A 15542-nucleotide genomic window follows, 5' to 3' on the forward strand; every position below is an offset into this window, starting at 1 on the left:
CATAAAAGAAATACTGTAGAGACACACTTACATCACTTGTGTTGATTAAGTTTGATTTAGCCAGTAAAATTTCAGGAGTATCAGGCATGATGTGAACCTGAGTCTTGTCCTTGTCCCAGGCTTGTCTATAGAGTATCTGAAAAGAGACACAAACAGAAATATCTTGTCTGATAAAAGGCTCACATTCATGGCAGTGAATTCATCTTAATTTTTCTCCACAATTGCAAAGCAAAGATATACCATGCAAGCATGAGTGATCAATGCAAGAAATTTAAATAAAATAATACACCAACTTCTTACTGAAATACCTTTTTTCCCTCTTTACATCCACAAATGCTCAACGAGGCAGCATTATGACAACATGGTTGCATACTACATAGTAAGGGTTATATTTGCAGTTTGCTGAATAAATTGTATAGCCCTAAAGACCTTAATCTCCTGATTAAGGCATAATACTTCTTGACAACTGAGCAGTAAGGCACAGATTGCAAACATCTGATATTTTTATATTTTATATTTTTATAATCACATTCTGGTATAGTGATCTTTTCAACAAATGAATACTAACTTATTCCTACATTTATTGAATCACATGTACTTGTTTCAGAGGCAACTTACATCACTTCTATTTTTGGCATTAGATTTTGCTAAAACGATATTCATGGCATCTGGGATACTTGTGAACTTAATAGTATCTGGGTGCTGCCGGTACTTCTTTTCACTCAGTATTTCAGAAGCTTTCTTGTTCTTTTCAGATTCCAAAGATCCCAAAGGACTCCATCCAAGGCCTCTGAGCCACTGTAGATCTGACTTGTATAGATTCTATTAAGGAAAAAAAAATCATAGTAGGTTCTTTTACTGTTCATGTATTAAACCATATTAAAAAGCTAACTGGTATATTAACTTCAGTCTGATCTATACTAATATCAAAAGAGAGTTATTAGAGAAACTTTTCCATAAGTAGTAAATATCTTACAGAAAATGAATGAATGAAATCCAGCGGAAGCTTACATCACTCTGTAGTTCATAGACCCTCTTTGCTTGAGTGACATCGTTCTGGTCTGGTAGACAAGTCCAGCGGTGTAGCATCTGTTTGTAGTCTATATCGCTAACCAATTCCTGACATTTCTTAGCAAGAAGGAAGCCCAACATATCCACGGGCATGTTGAACTTTGTCTTCCACTTCTCAAAATCTTTCTTATACTCCCTCTCACTCTGCATCTTAGCTACTTGCATAGACCACAACATCTTAGGATCATCCTGTAAGCTGCGGAATCCAATGTGATGTCCCTGTTGCTTGCGGTAACCTTCTTTGTACTTGTACTAAAATTAAAAAGGTTGCATTATTGAAATTACAGTAAGAATCAGGCAGTGGTAAAATAAATAAGGCAAACATATTCACTCAGTTCAATGTTCCTCATTACCAATGAAATAAGCAACTTGCTATAGCATCTCATGTAAAGGTTTAGTAGCCCCCTGATTCATGTGCATCACTTGGTGTCCGTGAATGCTTTGCCTGGGAATAAACAGAGCCTCCTGGAGAGGAAGAGGGCATATCTCTAACAGTGGTCTCCTGTGCCATTTGTTTTATACAGTCACACAGTTCAGAACTCCCAAAGGCTGTCACATTTAAATATTTTGATGAATAAAATAATCAGCTTAAGCATTTCCAATGATTAATGAAATCTGTTCCATAAATTCAGAAGTCATACCAATAGCAAGTTACAGAAAATAATAGAAATATATGTGTCACCGTATCTATTTCGGAGTCGTAAAGAGGATTTCCAAGTATAGGCACTGGCATCAGCTAAGTGGACTAAATTGCTGCTGCTCAGAAAACGTAACATTCAAAAGAGCAGACAACTCAGTTTAAATTGCTTTGTATGGCTAGCCACTTCATGGATGGACTTTGGAATTGCTAAGACCTAAGAACAACTCTCCTTCAAATCTTTTCTTCAAAAAACAAACTCACAAAAACAGATCAGGAAAGTGTTTCTTCATCAATTTTGCTTGTTTACTCCAAGGCACACCTTAGCAGAGGGATGCACAAAGAAGTGCATTTCAGACTGAATTAGAATGTTGCTTACGTCACTTGCAATGTCCCTTGAAGCTTTGGCAGCTTTCACTGAAATGGCTTCAGGTGTGAGGTCATAGCCCTTCTTTATCATTTCCTCCCAGCCAAGCTTGTACAGTTTCTAAAATTGAAAACAATTTTAATTAAAAAGCCTTAGTAATACATATATTACCTTCCACTTAGATATGCTAGTGATCCATATTACCTAATTCTTGTTACCTCAAAAGCTTCAGTTATGAGGGAAGAGCTACTGGAATGAAAACTCAGAAAAGGGAAAATGTGATAGGCAAGGAAGGTAGTCTTCCAAGTCTTAGGCCAGTGATTAAATAGCTTTTATTTACTGCAGCACTTCCCTATCACAGCTTACCTTTAGGACTTGACACATAACTGGGAAATTTGAAATCTGTACATCTGGGATAACTGAAAACTTTTCAATGGGCCTAACAAAATTTTAATTAATAAGGCTGTAATGTAGTTATTTAATAGTCAATTCAGTTCAGGCACAATTGATTTAAAGTTCCAGCCCTCATATGCTGAAAATTTGCCTCTGAGCAATCATGCAAAGCAAAATCTAATTGCTTTAAATAGCAAAATTTCTGATATTTAAAAGCTGAAAGAAAAGTTCAAATCATTACATGTAATTATTTTCTTATACATAAAGTTAAAAATATACACAATGAACTTTTAATTTTATAATAAGGAATTTGTAACACAATTGATTTCCCTGGAGTATGGACTTCACACTTCCAGAGGTCAAAAATAGAACTCATGTTTTCCATATATTTTGCTATAATTTAGGCTGTAACTTTGCTACCTTGAAGATGGTAACTATTGCTACTCTGAATATATATCGTATATATTATATATATTGCTACTCTTTCACAGCAAAATTCTTGCCTTTGTTCTAAAATCTCTTCCATTTTTTTCTAACCTTTATCAATTAACTTTTATTTTGAAATAGGAAGGATCCTTTAAATTTGAAGAAAATAGATATTAATTTGAAATGTAATAGAAAGCATGAAAAAGCACTACCTGACTGTAGTTCGCCTTGTTCTGTTTTGCTTGTAGAATATCTGGTGTATCTGGCATCACATGAACTTGAGTTTTATCCTTCTCCCAAGCTTGAGTATAAGCATGCTATTGAAAAAGTAACATCAGCTGTGTTAGTATAAATGACAAAGGATGGTTCTTTCAAGGTTTTCACCTTTCTGTTTGTGCACTTTGCCTATGGATGGGTAAAAAGCAGAAGATGCTAACTTAGATTTATTTTACTATGTAATGAACTACCCCAGAATGAGCTGAATTAGGATCCAGTCCTGCTTCAAATGAGGTCTACCTAGCAAGATTTTCAGGGCCAATGATTTCTACGTAAGAGTGAGAAAAATAGATGTTGAAGAGGTGGCTATGAAAAAATGAGATAAGATTTATTTAACCAATGCCACTTGGCAGTAAATGAGTGTTTCAATTAAGAAAAAAATTGAAAAAGAGAAATCTGTGACAGTTGTTTTTCCCAGGGAAACACTGCTACATAAAAGTGGTGACAGAGATGTATACAGTGTTTATTAATTTGGATTATATTTGAGTGCCTGACTAATTTTGCCCATAAATACTCACTTTATTCATTATATCTGCATTATGCTTTGCGAGGACCATGTCCATTGCGTCATTCTGTTTTGTAAAATTGAACATGCTGGGATGCTGGCGGTATTTCCGGTCACTTGCAATTTCTGTAGCTTTCTTAGACTTCTCCACGTCCAGAGAACCAGCAGGACTCCAACCAATACCCTTGAACCATTCATTGTAATCCTGCTTGTACTCATTCTGCAAATCAGGATACAAAATGAAAGTTTACAATTTATAAACGGTTCATGCTAAATAATCCTGTTCTTTCCAAAACACAGCCATAATGAGAAAAGAGGAAAACAGGCACAGCTGTGAATGACAGTCAGAAAGAAAAGAGAAACTTACATTACTTTGTATCTGATTCATGTTTCTGTACAGTTCAAAACTCATTGCATCTGGTAGAAGCATATAGTGGTGTATCAGTCGTTTGTAGTTTGTATTGGTTACACGATCTTGTGCCTCCTTAGCTGCCACAATACTGAGAGCATCAGAAGGTGTTTGGTAATGCGTCTTGCTCGTCTCATAGGCTTTCTTGTATTCACGATCAGACTGCATCTTAGCCACTTGCATATAATGGACAAGCTTGGGATCATCCTGAAGGCTGCGGAAGCCTACAAGCTTTCCCTTGTCTTTTTCATAACCTAATTTGTATTTATACTGTGCAGAGAACAGAGACAGAGACTTTAGTTCTACTTCATTTGTTTAACAAGCAATGTCTATCTTGTAAGGGAAAAAAAAAAAAGTAAATTAAAATAAGATCTTCACATTATTAAATAAAGTGGTGCAATCAATACACCAGAAGGAAGGGAAGCCATCCAAAGGGACCTGGACAAGCTAGAGAAGTGGGCCCAAGTGAACCTAATGAAGTTCAACAAGTTTAAGTGCAAAGTGCTGCACCTGGGCTGGGGCAATATTACGTTTATAAAATATTAAAGCACTAGAACAATAAGAAATGAACGGCATTTTTTTTCCCCCAGGAAGAATCCCTCATTTATCTCCTAATCCTTCTAATGGAGAAATTCTTCTTCAACTCTGCGAGAAAATTTATTAGAATATATGCTGAATATGTCAATTATTTACAAACGAGAATAAATAGACTTCACACACTTAGCATACAAAATTGAGCCGTGTTAAGAAAAGAATGTTTTACAATGTCTGAAATGGATTGTTTTTTCTTTTCAGAACTTACATCACTAGCAATGTCCCTAGAAGCTCTGGCAGCTTTAATAGGGATAGCATCGGCTCTGAGATCATACCCTTTCTTCCTGGTTTCTTCAAAAGAAAGTCTGTACATTTTCTGTGAAAAGAAAGAAGACTCATCCTTTAAACAAACAAAACACAATACTGTATACATTTTATACATCAACTTGAAACACAGACTATTCATATGTTTAATACCCCTTGAACAGCTGTTTATGGCACTCAGGTTCACAAAGAGATGAATTCACCTTCAAAATTAACTTCGGTCCTAGTATTTATACATCAGTGTAGCTGAACTGTGCTATAATCAACAACAATAACCTAAAACAAGAAGACCAAGTATTTGCACTTGCTTCCCACATGCACAAATACTGGTGAAAAGTTGCATCTAAAAATTAGATGTCTATTTACAAGCACGTAAAGATGTGCGCAATTACAAACAATCCTTTATTTGGCATATGTAGATTTAACAACCAGCTACTGAGAAACTGTCTATGATATCATGTCACATAAAGAATAGGTTGAACCTGCAAGACAGAATTTTGAATGCAGTACAAAACGTGTATTAGGAAATAAAATAAATGCAGTAACAAACATGGATAGTGCTCAGACTCTACCATTTTGCTAATAACTACTATGTTTTAATGACCTACATGAATACTTCATAATCTATCCATAAACACTATGGCTTCTTCTTGACAACTTTTGGTATGTAATCTCAGAGAAGAGGGGGGTGGGAAGAAAAATAAATAGCTTACTGTGAAACTAATACAGATTAGGCAACTGAGAATTAGGGAGACTTTCCTATGCTGTTATTTCACTTATTATTCCTAATAAAAAACAAAACAAAACAAAGCAAAACAAAAAAACAGGTGCAACCTCTTAGCCTTACAAACAGTACTCACATCACTTAAATTAAATGCATTAGCTTTTGCTAAAGCGATCTGTGGAATATCTGGTGTGATGTGAACTTTCTTTTTGTCTTCTTCCCATGCTTGTTTGTATTGGTGCTGGAGGGACAAAGGAAAAAACATGTCAACGTACAAAAAAATTAAATATAACAGTATTTTTATTATTAAAATGTCACTATTTTAAATACAATCTTTCTTTACAATGATGCAACTCCTAATATGGTAAGACCATTTGTATTTTTATTTTACCATTTAAAAGCAATGTGAATCAGAAATAGCTCTTATGAAGTTAATCGTGCAAGTCTAAAATAAAAGTTGAACCAATACCAATCTTGCTACTGTATTTTATTGCTTGTCTCTTGCCCAGCAGCATGTTCAAGCACATTCAGCAGCAGAAAACAACAGCTATCAAAGTCAGGTCAGAAGGTAGAAGAAAAAAAAAGTGTTAGAAGAGTAGGTTGTTAGCCACCTTGTCTGAGGTGGAGGATTATCAGCTTATCTCATGAAAAATAAGTAGCAATTGAGAGAGACGTAACAAAAGTTTTCTTAGAGGAAGCAAAGCTAAGAAAAACCTAAAATTCTGGTGAGCACTGCATCTCCAATGCATGTGAACACTAGACATTTCTAAAGAACAGCAGCAGATTCTATCAGTTCAGCAGAAGAACCAGGAAATAAATATCTCATTACAAGAGTATTCAGATTGTGCTGCAATTCCACATTGATGTAACAGGCATCAGATGAAACAGGCTATATGTTTAAAAGTTTAAATGTTATTTTCAAAAGCAAATCACTCTGGAACTTTTAGCCTCTAGAGTTAAACTATTAACAGTCTACAATCTTTTATGCTGTGTAGACCTTATGAATAAAATATTATGGTCATGCTTTGCTTTCAGGTATAGAAAGGCTCTATGAAGATGAAATACACCGACAGTCAAGCATTCTCATTAGTTGCCAAAACTGAAAAATTCAGACATTAGTCACCCAATAAGATTGTGTATTGTTATGAATAATTCATTTCATATTTGTGCAAATTTAGCTAAGTTTTGATGAACACCTTCATACCTCATCCATGATTTTAGCATTATTTAAAGCTAAGACCATGTTCATGGAATCCATAGGAACAGAATACTTCAGCTTGTCTGGATGCTGGCGGTATTTCTTTTCACTAACAATTTCCATTGCTTTCTTGTTCTTCTCAGCCTCCAGGGAGCCCAGTGGCATCCATCCAACACCTTTCATGCTTTCATCGTATTCTGCTCTATATTGATTCTGGAAGCAGAAAGAAAATAAAATAATCAGATAGATACACATGAATATCTGGAAATCTTGACACTTCCTCCTGTGTTTAATGAATATTAGATTTTGAATGCACTTGTTCTAAGAAGAACCAAATAATATCAAGACGTATCCAGTGTTTTCTTAGAAATGTGTTTGTTACAGTACTGTCTGTATTTTATTATAGTTCCCTTTATACAGTGTTCACATCCTCCTTATGATGGATATAGATTGTTCACATAAGATTACATGCTAAGGCCCTCTTGGAGAAGAAGATCAGCTGAACCACTATCCTGACAAAAAAAAATAAATCTGTTTTCTCTAGAGTCTGAACATCCCAGAAATGGACATGGCTACATAGTTTGCTTCCCCTTTTTCTAAGAGGACATCTTCTTGGAAGTACAAGACAAAACTGCTGAAAAGTGAAGCTTTTCCTGCCTTGGCCTGCACAAAAGGAGTACTGCTGAAGAGTCTGATGGAACATTTAAACATCCATTCTACTTCATTAATAAAATGGCTTATTTTTGAGCCTGAATTCTTTAGCAATAGGTGTAATTTAATATTTCAGAGTCTTAGAAATATACAATGGCTATCTTTACTGAAGATTGCATTTTATTTACCACATTTTAGTATATAACTGAATTTCACTAAGAAAAAACTATTTATCTTACAGTATATTCTCATAATCTAAGCAACATTGTATTAGTAATGCAAAGGTTGAAGAGTCTATCACTTACGTCACTTTGTAACTGCATCATGTTTTTGGCTAATTCAAGACTCATAGCATCAGGTAGAACATTGTAGGTATGGATCAAGCTTTTGTAGTTTGTATTTGTAGCCACTTCCTGTGCTTTCTTGGCTGCCACAACACTGAGCATGTCAACTGGAGTATGGAAGTTAGTCTTTGCCTTCTCATAATCTTTTTTGTATTCACGATCAGATTGCATCTTAGCCACCTGCATGAAGTGCACTAGCTTGGGATCATCTTCAAGGCTGCGGAACCCAATATGCTTTCCTTTTCCTTTTTCGTAGGCTAGTTTGTACTTATACTGACAGCAGGAAAGACAAAGAGCAGGAGAAAAAAAAAAAGCATGATTAAGCTCATTTCTATCTTTGAAGACAGAAAATACTGGTTCTTTTTCATCACAGAATTTCAGGCTTAGTCATTTAGACATATCTAGTCTTATAAAATAACCTATTGAACACAGGCTTATGAAGCTTAGCGGCTTGTTGAACAAAGAGCAAAAAAGCACAATTCAGTGTTATTCTGCGGGAGACAAAATATGCCTGAGAGCAAGTACTACAAAGGTTTATCACATTAAGCATATAACTGAAACTCAGATTTTCCAAGATGCTTGAAAAATCACATTTGTGCATAACACAGCATTTTGAAAAGTTCTGATTGGCTCTGAAAAAATTTTGAATGCTACCAAGTAAACAAACTTACATCACTCGCAATGTCTCTGGAGGCTTTGGCTGCTTTTATTGGAATGGCATCTGTCTTCATGTCATAACCTTTCTTCTTGTCTTCCTCCCATCCGGCTTTGTATAATTTCTGATTTAAAATGTAAAAGAGAACAGGTACTCTATTATGAATGCAGAAGTACTAAAGTACCCTGCATCTGAACTATTTTCCAAAAAAAAAAAAACTAAAAATTACACCAATTTTTGATCTATGCAACAGACACTGAATGCCCACTTCAAGCATAGTAACTCACATTACTCATTGTGATCTGGTTCACTTTAGACTGCAGAATTTCTGGAGTATCTGGCATAACATGAATGCTGGTCTTCTCTTTGTTCCATTTATCAGTGTAGAGCCTCTGCAATTAAAAGAAATGACATTTAGCGTTCAATAGGCAATGCACTCAAAATATAAGTTTGCTTTTGTTTTGCTTATGTGCAATAGATAATGTTTTACAGTACAAAGTTCCATAAGCACTATAAATAATCTCCACAATTAAAAATGCAGCATGAAAATATTGTATTCCTCCTCTTTCTTTAGTATTTCATTTGAGAAATTTGCAAAGTTTGTTTTGATAACTATTAAAAAATTAAATTTAAAATTTTCAGTCTGCTGTCTTCCCTGTTTTATATATATCCTTATAAATATATATAAATATATATGTCCTTGTAAAGCATAAGTGGTTTTTTTTTTATGCACCCTCTTTCCATGGTATACAAGGAATAAGGATCAGTGGTGTTCCAGATAACACCAACAAATTCAGGAACAAATTTAAAGAATTCCCTTTTTCTGAGGATACTTGTAAAAACTTGACAGGATTTTAGGGTGTTTTATGTGCTCACTATTATATATAAAAAGAGCACCATTGCCAAAGTACTATAAATCTGGAGAGGATATTCTTCATCATATGCACAAAAGAGAAATCTTTAATCTCTATAAACTTAAAACTCTCTCAATTATGCTTACATTCTGAGGCTTCATCATTGCTTAGTGTCCAGTTTTAACCAAGCAAACCACTATACCCACTGAAAATTCTGATGACCTCAGTGGGAATACACCCATCGCATGATTTTGCGAGATGAAGACCCTACCTCTGGCTCAGTCACAATCATTTGAACAAGTTCTCACCTTATTCATGATCTTGGCATTTTGCTTAGCTAATACTTGTTCCATTGCATCCATTGGAATAGAGTACTTCAGCTTGTCTGGATGCTGGCGATACTTCTTTTCACTGAGAATCTCTGTAGCTTTTTTGGCCTTTTCTACGTCCAATGATTGAATTGGCAACCAGCCGACTCCTCTCAACCAGTTATTAAAGTCTGCTTTATATACATTCTTGTAAAAAATAAACAAGGAAAAACAGTGAGACAAGGAAAATCAGAATGCCTGTATATAACAAACAAACAAAACAAAACAAAAAAACACAGATGAGGCCTTAAAACTTCTCCTGGTCATTCTGATTTGAAAGAAAATTTGGGCAAGCCTGTTTAAATCATGAATGTTTTCCAGCTCCTTAGCATAACATTAAAACTGTTAGGAGTAAAGAAACTATTTTCACTAAACCAATGTTTAGAACTCACACTACAGACCAAATGCAGACTTTAAAACAAACTTTGAATGGTAAACATGAAAAACAGACAAAAATATAGTCGGTTTTTTAAATGACACTCTTTGTTAGTCAACTCAGTTCACAGTGGAATTAATTCACTATGACTTTTTTTCCTGCAGTTTCTGCTTCAATCTTGAACAGAAACCAGTCCTATTTAATCACACATCGCAATATGGCTTTAGAACCGATAAAGGTATGAAGATGCTGCAAAAATGAAATATGTTCCTGAACTGCAGTGTTAGAAGTAACAAGGAAAATAGCAGAGCAGCATCTGAGAAAAAGAACACGTATTAGCTGTACACAGGACAAAGTTTCTCCTGAATTATCAGTCATCTCTCCTTGCAGATATCCTGAGTTAGTCAAGCAACCTCAGCCTACTCAGCAAGGCTACCTAAAAATACAACAGGGAAGCAAAAAGCTTGAAATAAAAATTTCTATATTTGAATTGTGTTTAAAGGTCAGATCTATCTCTTGGCCAGTGGGAACAAGCACATTTTCCTCACCAAACAAAGCTCAGAATGTGAAGAATGTTCTCAATTAGATTATTTGAGCTTTTGGTGAGTTTTGAATTTGTCAGAAGACTACTAAAAATGCAGACTAATCTTAATATTTCCTGGGTAAACAAAAAGTAGACTCCAATGTTACACATGGAAATGAGTCACAGAACTTAAAGGAAACTACAAAGATTTTTATAACTTAAACACACATCCTTAGTGTACATGGCATATGCATCTGTCGGAGGACAAAGGCAGGAAGAAAAGTGAACCAAATAAATAAATCTCAAGTCCCTAGGTACAATCCAGGTATAATCCTTAGGTATAATACAAACTTATATAACGTATATTTTGATAAACTTAAATAAAGTATACTTTTATATACTCATAATTTATGATCTCTGAGAGTACAAATGATAATCACAGTAGTAACATACTGTAACTACATATCCAACTGGAAAAATAAAGGAATTAGCAAAACATTCATTTGCTGAGAAGTAAAGTTCTAGGAAACTTACTTAGCAAATAACTTATCACATGAACTTATGCATATTTATGATAAAATTTGGAAAACACACAGTTCCAGACCAGATATTAACATCTCAGTCCACTGATAATATCATACAGTTAATTTTCTAGCCTTAAAAGGTTAATATTGTAACACAGTAATTCTGAGAAGAAAAAAATAAGCTGATTAATTGTTACGTACATCACTCTGAAGCTGCATCACATTTCTTGATAGTTCCAGATTCACAGAATCAGGCAAGAGAGTATAATTGTGAATTAGCTGTTTATAGCCCGTGTTCGTAACTGCTTCTTGAGCTTTCTTGGCAGCTGTCACGCTGAACATATCCAAGGGAGTATGATATTTGGTCTTGCTGACTTCATAATCTTTCTTGTATTCACGATCTGATTGCATTTTGGCCACATTCATGTAATGAACAAGTTTAGGATCATCCTGCAGGCTGCGGTATCCAACCTGTTTGCCTTTTTCTTTCTCATATGATTCCTTGTACTTATACTACAGACAAAGCAAGAGAAATTCTTATCCACTTTGGAAACAGAAAATATATTTTTGATAGTTCTAATAAGTTGAAATTTAATATTTTTAAAATTACAATTCATTCCAAAAATTTAGAAATTATTTTTCAGACAGCACAGGATTAACTGGATTCAAAAACAGAATTTTTTTTTTGAAAAAAATGCTGCTGGATTGCTCAGCTCATCTTGACCTCCGGTATAGACATAAATCTGGATATGAAGTACAAGGCCTCTCTTGCCATTGCCTCTGCCATATTTTATTTTACTGCCATAGATTTCTAACTCTGAAGAACATTCAGATTTTAACTAAAAGAACAGCATAATGGTATGGCTTGTGTCAGATAGCATACCAAGCTTTGATGTTGTCAATTGACTGTAGCTGCCTGAAAACAGCTACAGACCTGTATAGACAGGCAGATGTACAGATCTCCAGCAACAAAAAATACAGAATAGATATATTATAACAGAAACTTTCAAAGAAGCTGGTGGATACTTTAACCACATGTAACAAACAGACCCAGCTCACCAGCACTCAGTCACATTAAAACACAATTCCAAAGAAACACCTTTTTTCTGAGGTTCATGTAAACATCTAAATTTGCTTATTATTTCACAGTACCATAAGAATTTCAGTTCTCAGTGTTAAGTACTTCTATATCTTTATATGCATGTAGATATGCTCTATGGTATAATATACTACAGAAAGCTGTAACAGTAGATTTTTGTATTCCTCTTTATGTAAATTATACTTACATCACTTGCAATATTTCGAGAAGCTTTAGCAGCAATAATCGGAATGGCATCTGGTTTCAGATCATACCCTTTGGCAATGGTTTTTTTCCAGTCTGCTTTGTAGTTCGCCTTGTAGGGAAAAAGGTAGGAGACTGTAATATCACGATAAATTTTTTTTTTAAAGTTGTTTAAGACCTCACTTTTTGTTGTATTTATTTGGATCAAAATATTAGTCTCTGCAATTGCAGGGAAAAATGTTAACCTCTACACAAACAACAACTGTATTATAATAAATACGAAGAGACCTGGACAGGCTTGAGAAATGGGCCTGTGCGATCCACAAATACAGGCTGGGCAGAAAATAGTTTGAGAGCAGCCCTGAGGAGAAGGACCTGGAGGTGCTGGTCGCTGTGAAGCTCAACATGAGGCTGCAATGTGTGCTTGCAGCCCAGAAAACCAACCTTATCCTGGGCTGCATCAAAAGCAGTGTGGCCAGCAGGGTGAGGGAGGGGATTCTCCCCCTCTGCTCTTTCTATATTTGATATTATAGCATGAATATATAAAAGGTAATTTTTCTACTACGTAAATGATAAATAAATATATTATTGAATGAACTGTCAATTATATGCTCACATCACTCAAATTGAAGGCATTGACCCTGGCTTGAATAAACTGAGGAACATCAGGATCCAGGGTGTATTTGTGTTTTACTTTCTCACCCTCTTGCTTATATGTTACCTGCAAGGAAAAATAAACAAACACTTGTTAACAAGCGCAAGAGATGTATAATTAGTGTTAATAAGTAGAGACAAAGCAACAATGCTTAATTCTTACCAACATACTGCATTTTTACTATTTGTACAGTTCTTAAAACCTAACGGGTTTCAAATAGTAACATAAAAATCATACACATGGTAAGAAATAAAATCACTATATTGTATTAATAATGAAAAATTACTTACGTCACTCAGTTGCTTGGTATTGTGCTGAGCTAAAACCATTGGTATTGAATCTGGTATACTTGTAAATTTGATGGTGTCTGGGTGCTGACGGTATTTCTTTTCATTTAATGCATCTCCAGCCTTTTTAGCTTTTTCAACATCCAGAGAACCAAGAGGACTCCATCCAATACCCTTGAACCAGCTGTTATAATCTTGTTTGTATGCATTCTGTATGACAGAAAGACAACATGGACCAAGATTATCCCACAGAACTGTTTAAAACAATAACCACACTAGCTAGGAAGTTCCACATTAGCAGAAAATATTTATAAATTCTAGAAGGGAACAACAGATTTGTTTGTTTGTTTTTCTGTGATTTCATAGGGAATAAAGTGAGCTACTGTATCTTTTTCTTCCTGATTCATTTCTTATAAACAGTAACATCCGTTCAGTATTTACTAAGCTTCTTTTCTCTTACCCTTGTGAAAAATTTCACAAGTCTCTTCTTAATCAATCTTTAGAAGATTAATATCTTCTAAACTATCATATGGTGATCATTTAACATGGTTTAATTTGGTCTGTGTTTCAGCAGACTTTACCAGATTTGGCCTTTTGTTTAAAGGTCCACAAACCAAAGACGTTTTTGTCCTCCTGTACTTCCTTCTACAGTAAAGTATGCAGAATTCACAGACCTCAAGTAAAACATCTACCCTAGATGCAGAGTGCAACCTGGCATGCTCAGTCAACCATCTGAAACTGTATCTGCAAAAAGTACCAAGAAGGTCCTAAATGAAATCTCTAATGCTAGAGATCCCCAGAGGATATATTCCTAATAATATCAATAACCAAATTTTGTCCACTCCTTCATGCTCAATAGATAATAATAGTCCAGCTACATTACCATACCTTTCTCACATGAAGACAAAGCAGGGAAATTAAAAGTCTTAATGAATAAAACAAAATTGTTAGTTGCAAAATAAAGTCTTCTGAGAAAATGTGAAGAAAAAAAACACATTTGAATGAATATCCCACAAATCTGGTCTTCAAAGACATGCCAAAAACAAAATCCCTTTGAGCGTAACTCACCTGGAATGTATTATTTCTAAATTCTGACAGCTGATACTTAAAGCTTCTAATGTTCTTCCCCGAGACATAAGAAAAACAGACCATTCTGGTACAGCAGTGGCAACTTTCACTGAATACAAACTCGCATTTTATTTTCACAGTGTGCAAGAAAACATCTATGAAATTGCGGCCACTGAAATACTTACATCACTCTGAATTTGCATCATATTCTTTGCAAGCTCAACATCCATAGCATCTGGCAGATAAGTGTAGTGATGGATCAGATTTTTGTAGTGGGCACCAGAAGCTACATCCTGAGACTTTTTCGCAGCCTGGATACTGAACATGTCAGGAGGTGTATGATAGTTAGTCTTGGTCTTCTCGTAATCCTTCTTGTACTCACGCTCAGACTGAATCTTTGCTACATGCATATAGTGAACAAGCTTGGGATCATCTTGCAGGCTTCTAAAACCAACTTGTTTTCCTTTAGTCTTTTCATATGCTTCTTTATATTTATACTAGAAACAGAGGAAAGAGATCAAATAAATTGTGGCATGGCTATTGATGTGTAAACTAAAAAATAAGAAAAGAAAAGCTCTTATGACTTGCATTGGAAAAAAAAAAAAGCTGCAAGCAGTTTACAGACATTAGTCTAAATGGCCTAAATGGCACACCCAGCAACTACATCTACATCAGATTATCTTGCTCCACCATCTAAGGTGGTACACAACAGGTTACACACATCACAGTAAGATTCATCAACATTAGCATTTCTTGAGAGGAAAGGAAAGTGTTCCCTAAGCATTCCTGTACTGAGAGGTGTATGAAAAATATTAAAACAATTGAGACAATCCTTCTGTCATTTGAAAGCAATAGCAAATAAATAGAGTACAACTGGACAGCTTCCTCTAGTTATCTGAAACCACTGAATCACATCCCACTTCATACAATTTGAACTACATGTCTTTCTGATTCATTTATAAGAACGTCCTCATGTCCTCTGCTGTCTAACCAAAAGCATATCAGCACATATTGTCTCACAGTCCATAAGTAAATGCCTATTTAGCTAATTTTCTGGAAATTTGTCACCAGATGATTGCAAGAACTAATGA

The 15542-nt window shown here is 35.0% G+C and overlaps 1 protein-coding gene across 1 annotated transcript in view; it reads right to left on the reverse strand.

Annotated features, from left to right (window-relative positions):
* Positions 1-15542, reverse strand: part of NEB (nebulin) — a 124217-nt gene that overhangs the window by 90318 nt on the left and 18357 nt on the right. The window contains 19 exon segments of the mRNA XM_035566111.1: positions 32-136; positions 619-822; positions 1012-1323; positions 2088-2195; positions 3107-3211; positions 3689-3895; positions 4043-4354; positions 4887-4994; positions 5803-5907; positions 6871-7077; positions 7821-8132; positions 8531-8638; positions 8802-8906; positions 9677-9883; positions 11361-11672; positions 12446-12553; positions 13058-13162; positions 13387-13593; positions 14637-14948. Coding sequence (XP_035422004.1) covers positions 32-136; positions 619-822; positions 1012-1323; positions 2088-2195; positions 3107-3211; positions 3689-3895; positions 4043-4354; positions 4887-4994; positions 5803-5907; positions 6871-7077; positions 7821-8132; positions 8531-8638; positions 8802-8906; positions 9677-9883; positions 11361-11672; positions 12446-12553; positions 13058-13162; positions 13387-13593; positions 14637-14948 — 3549 coding nt within the window.

This window comes from Cygnus atratus, chromosome 6 (genome assembly GCF_013377495.2).
Source record: "Cygnus atratus isolate AKBS03 ecotype Queensland, Australia chromosome 6, CAtr_DNAZoo_HiC_assembly, whole genome shotgun sequence".
Lineage (NCBI taxonomy): Eukaryota > Metazoa > Chordata > Aves > Anseriformes > Anatidae > Cygnus > Cygnus atratus.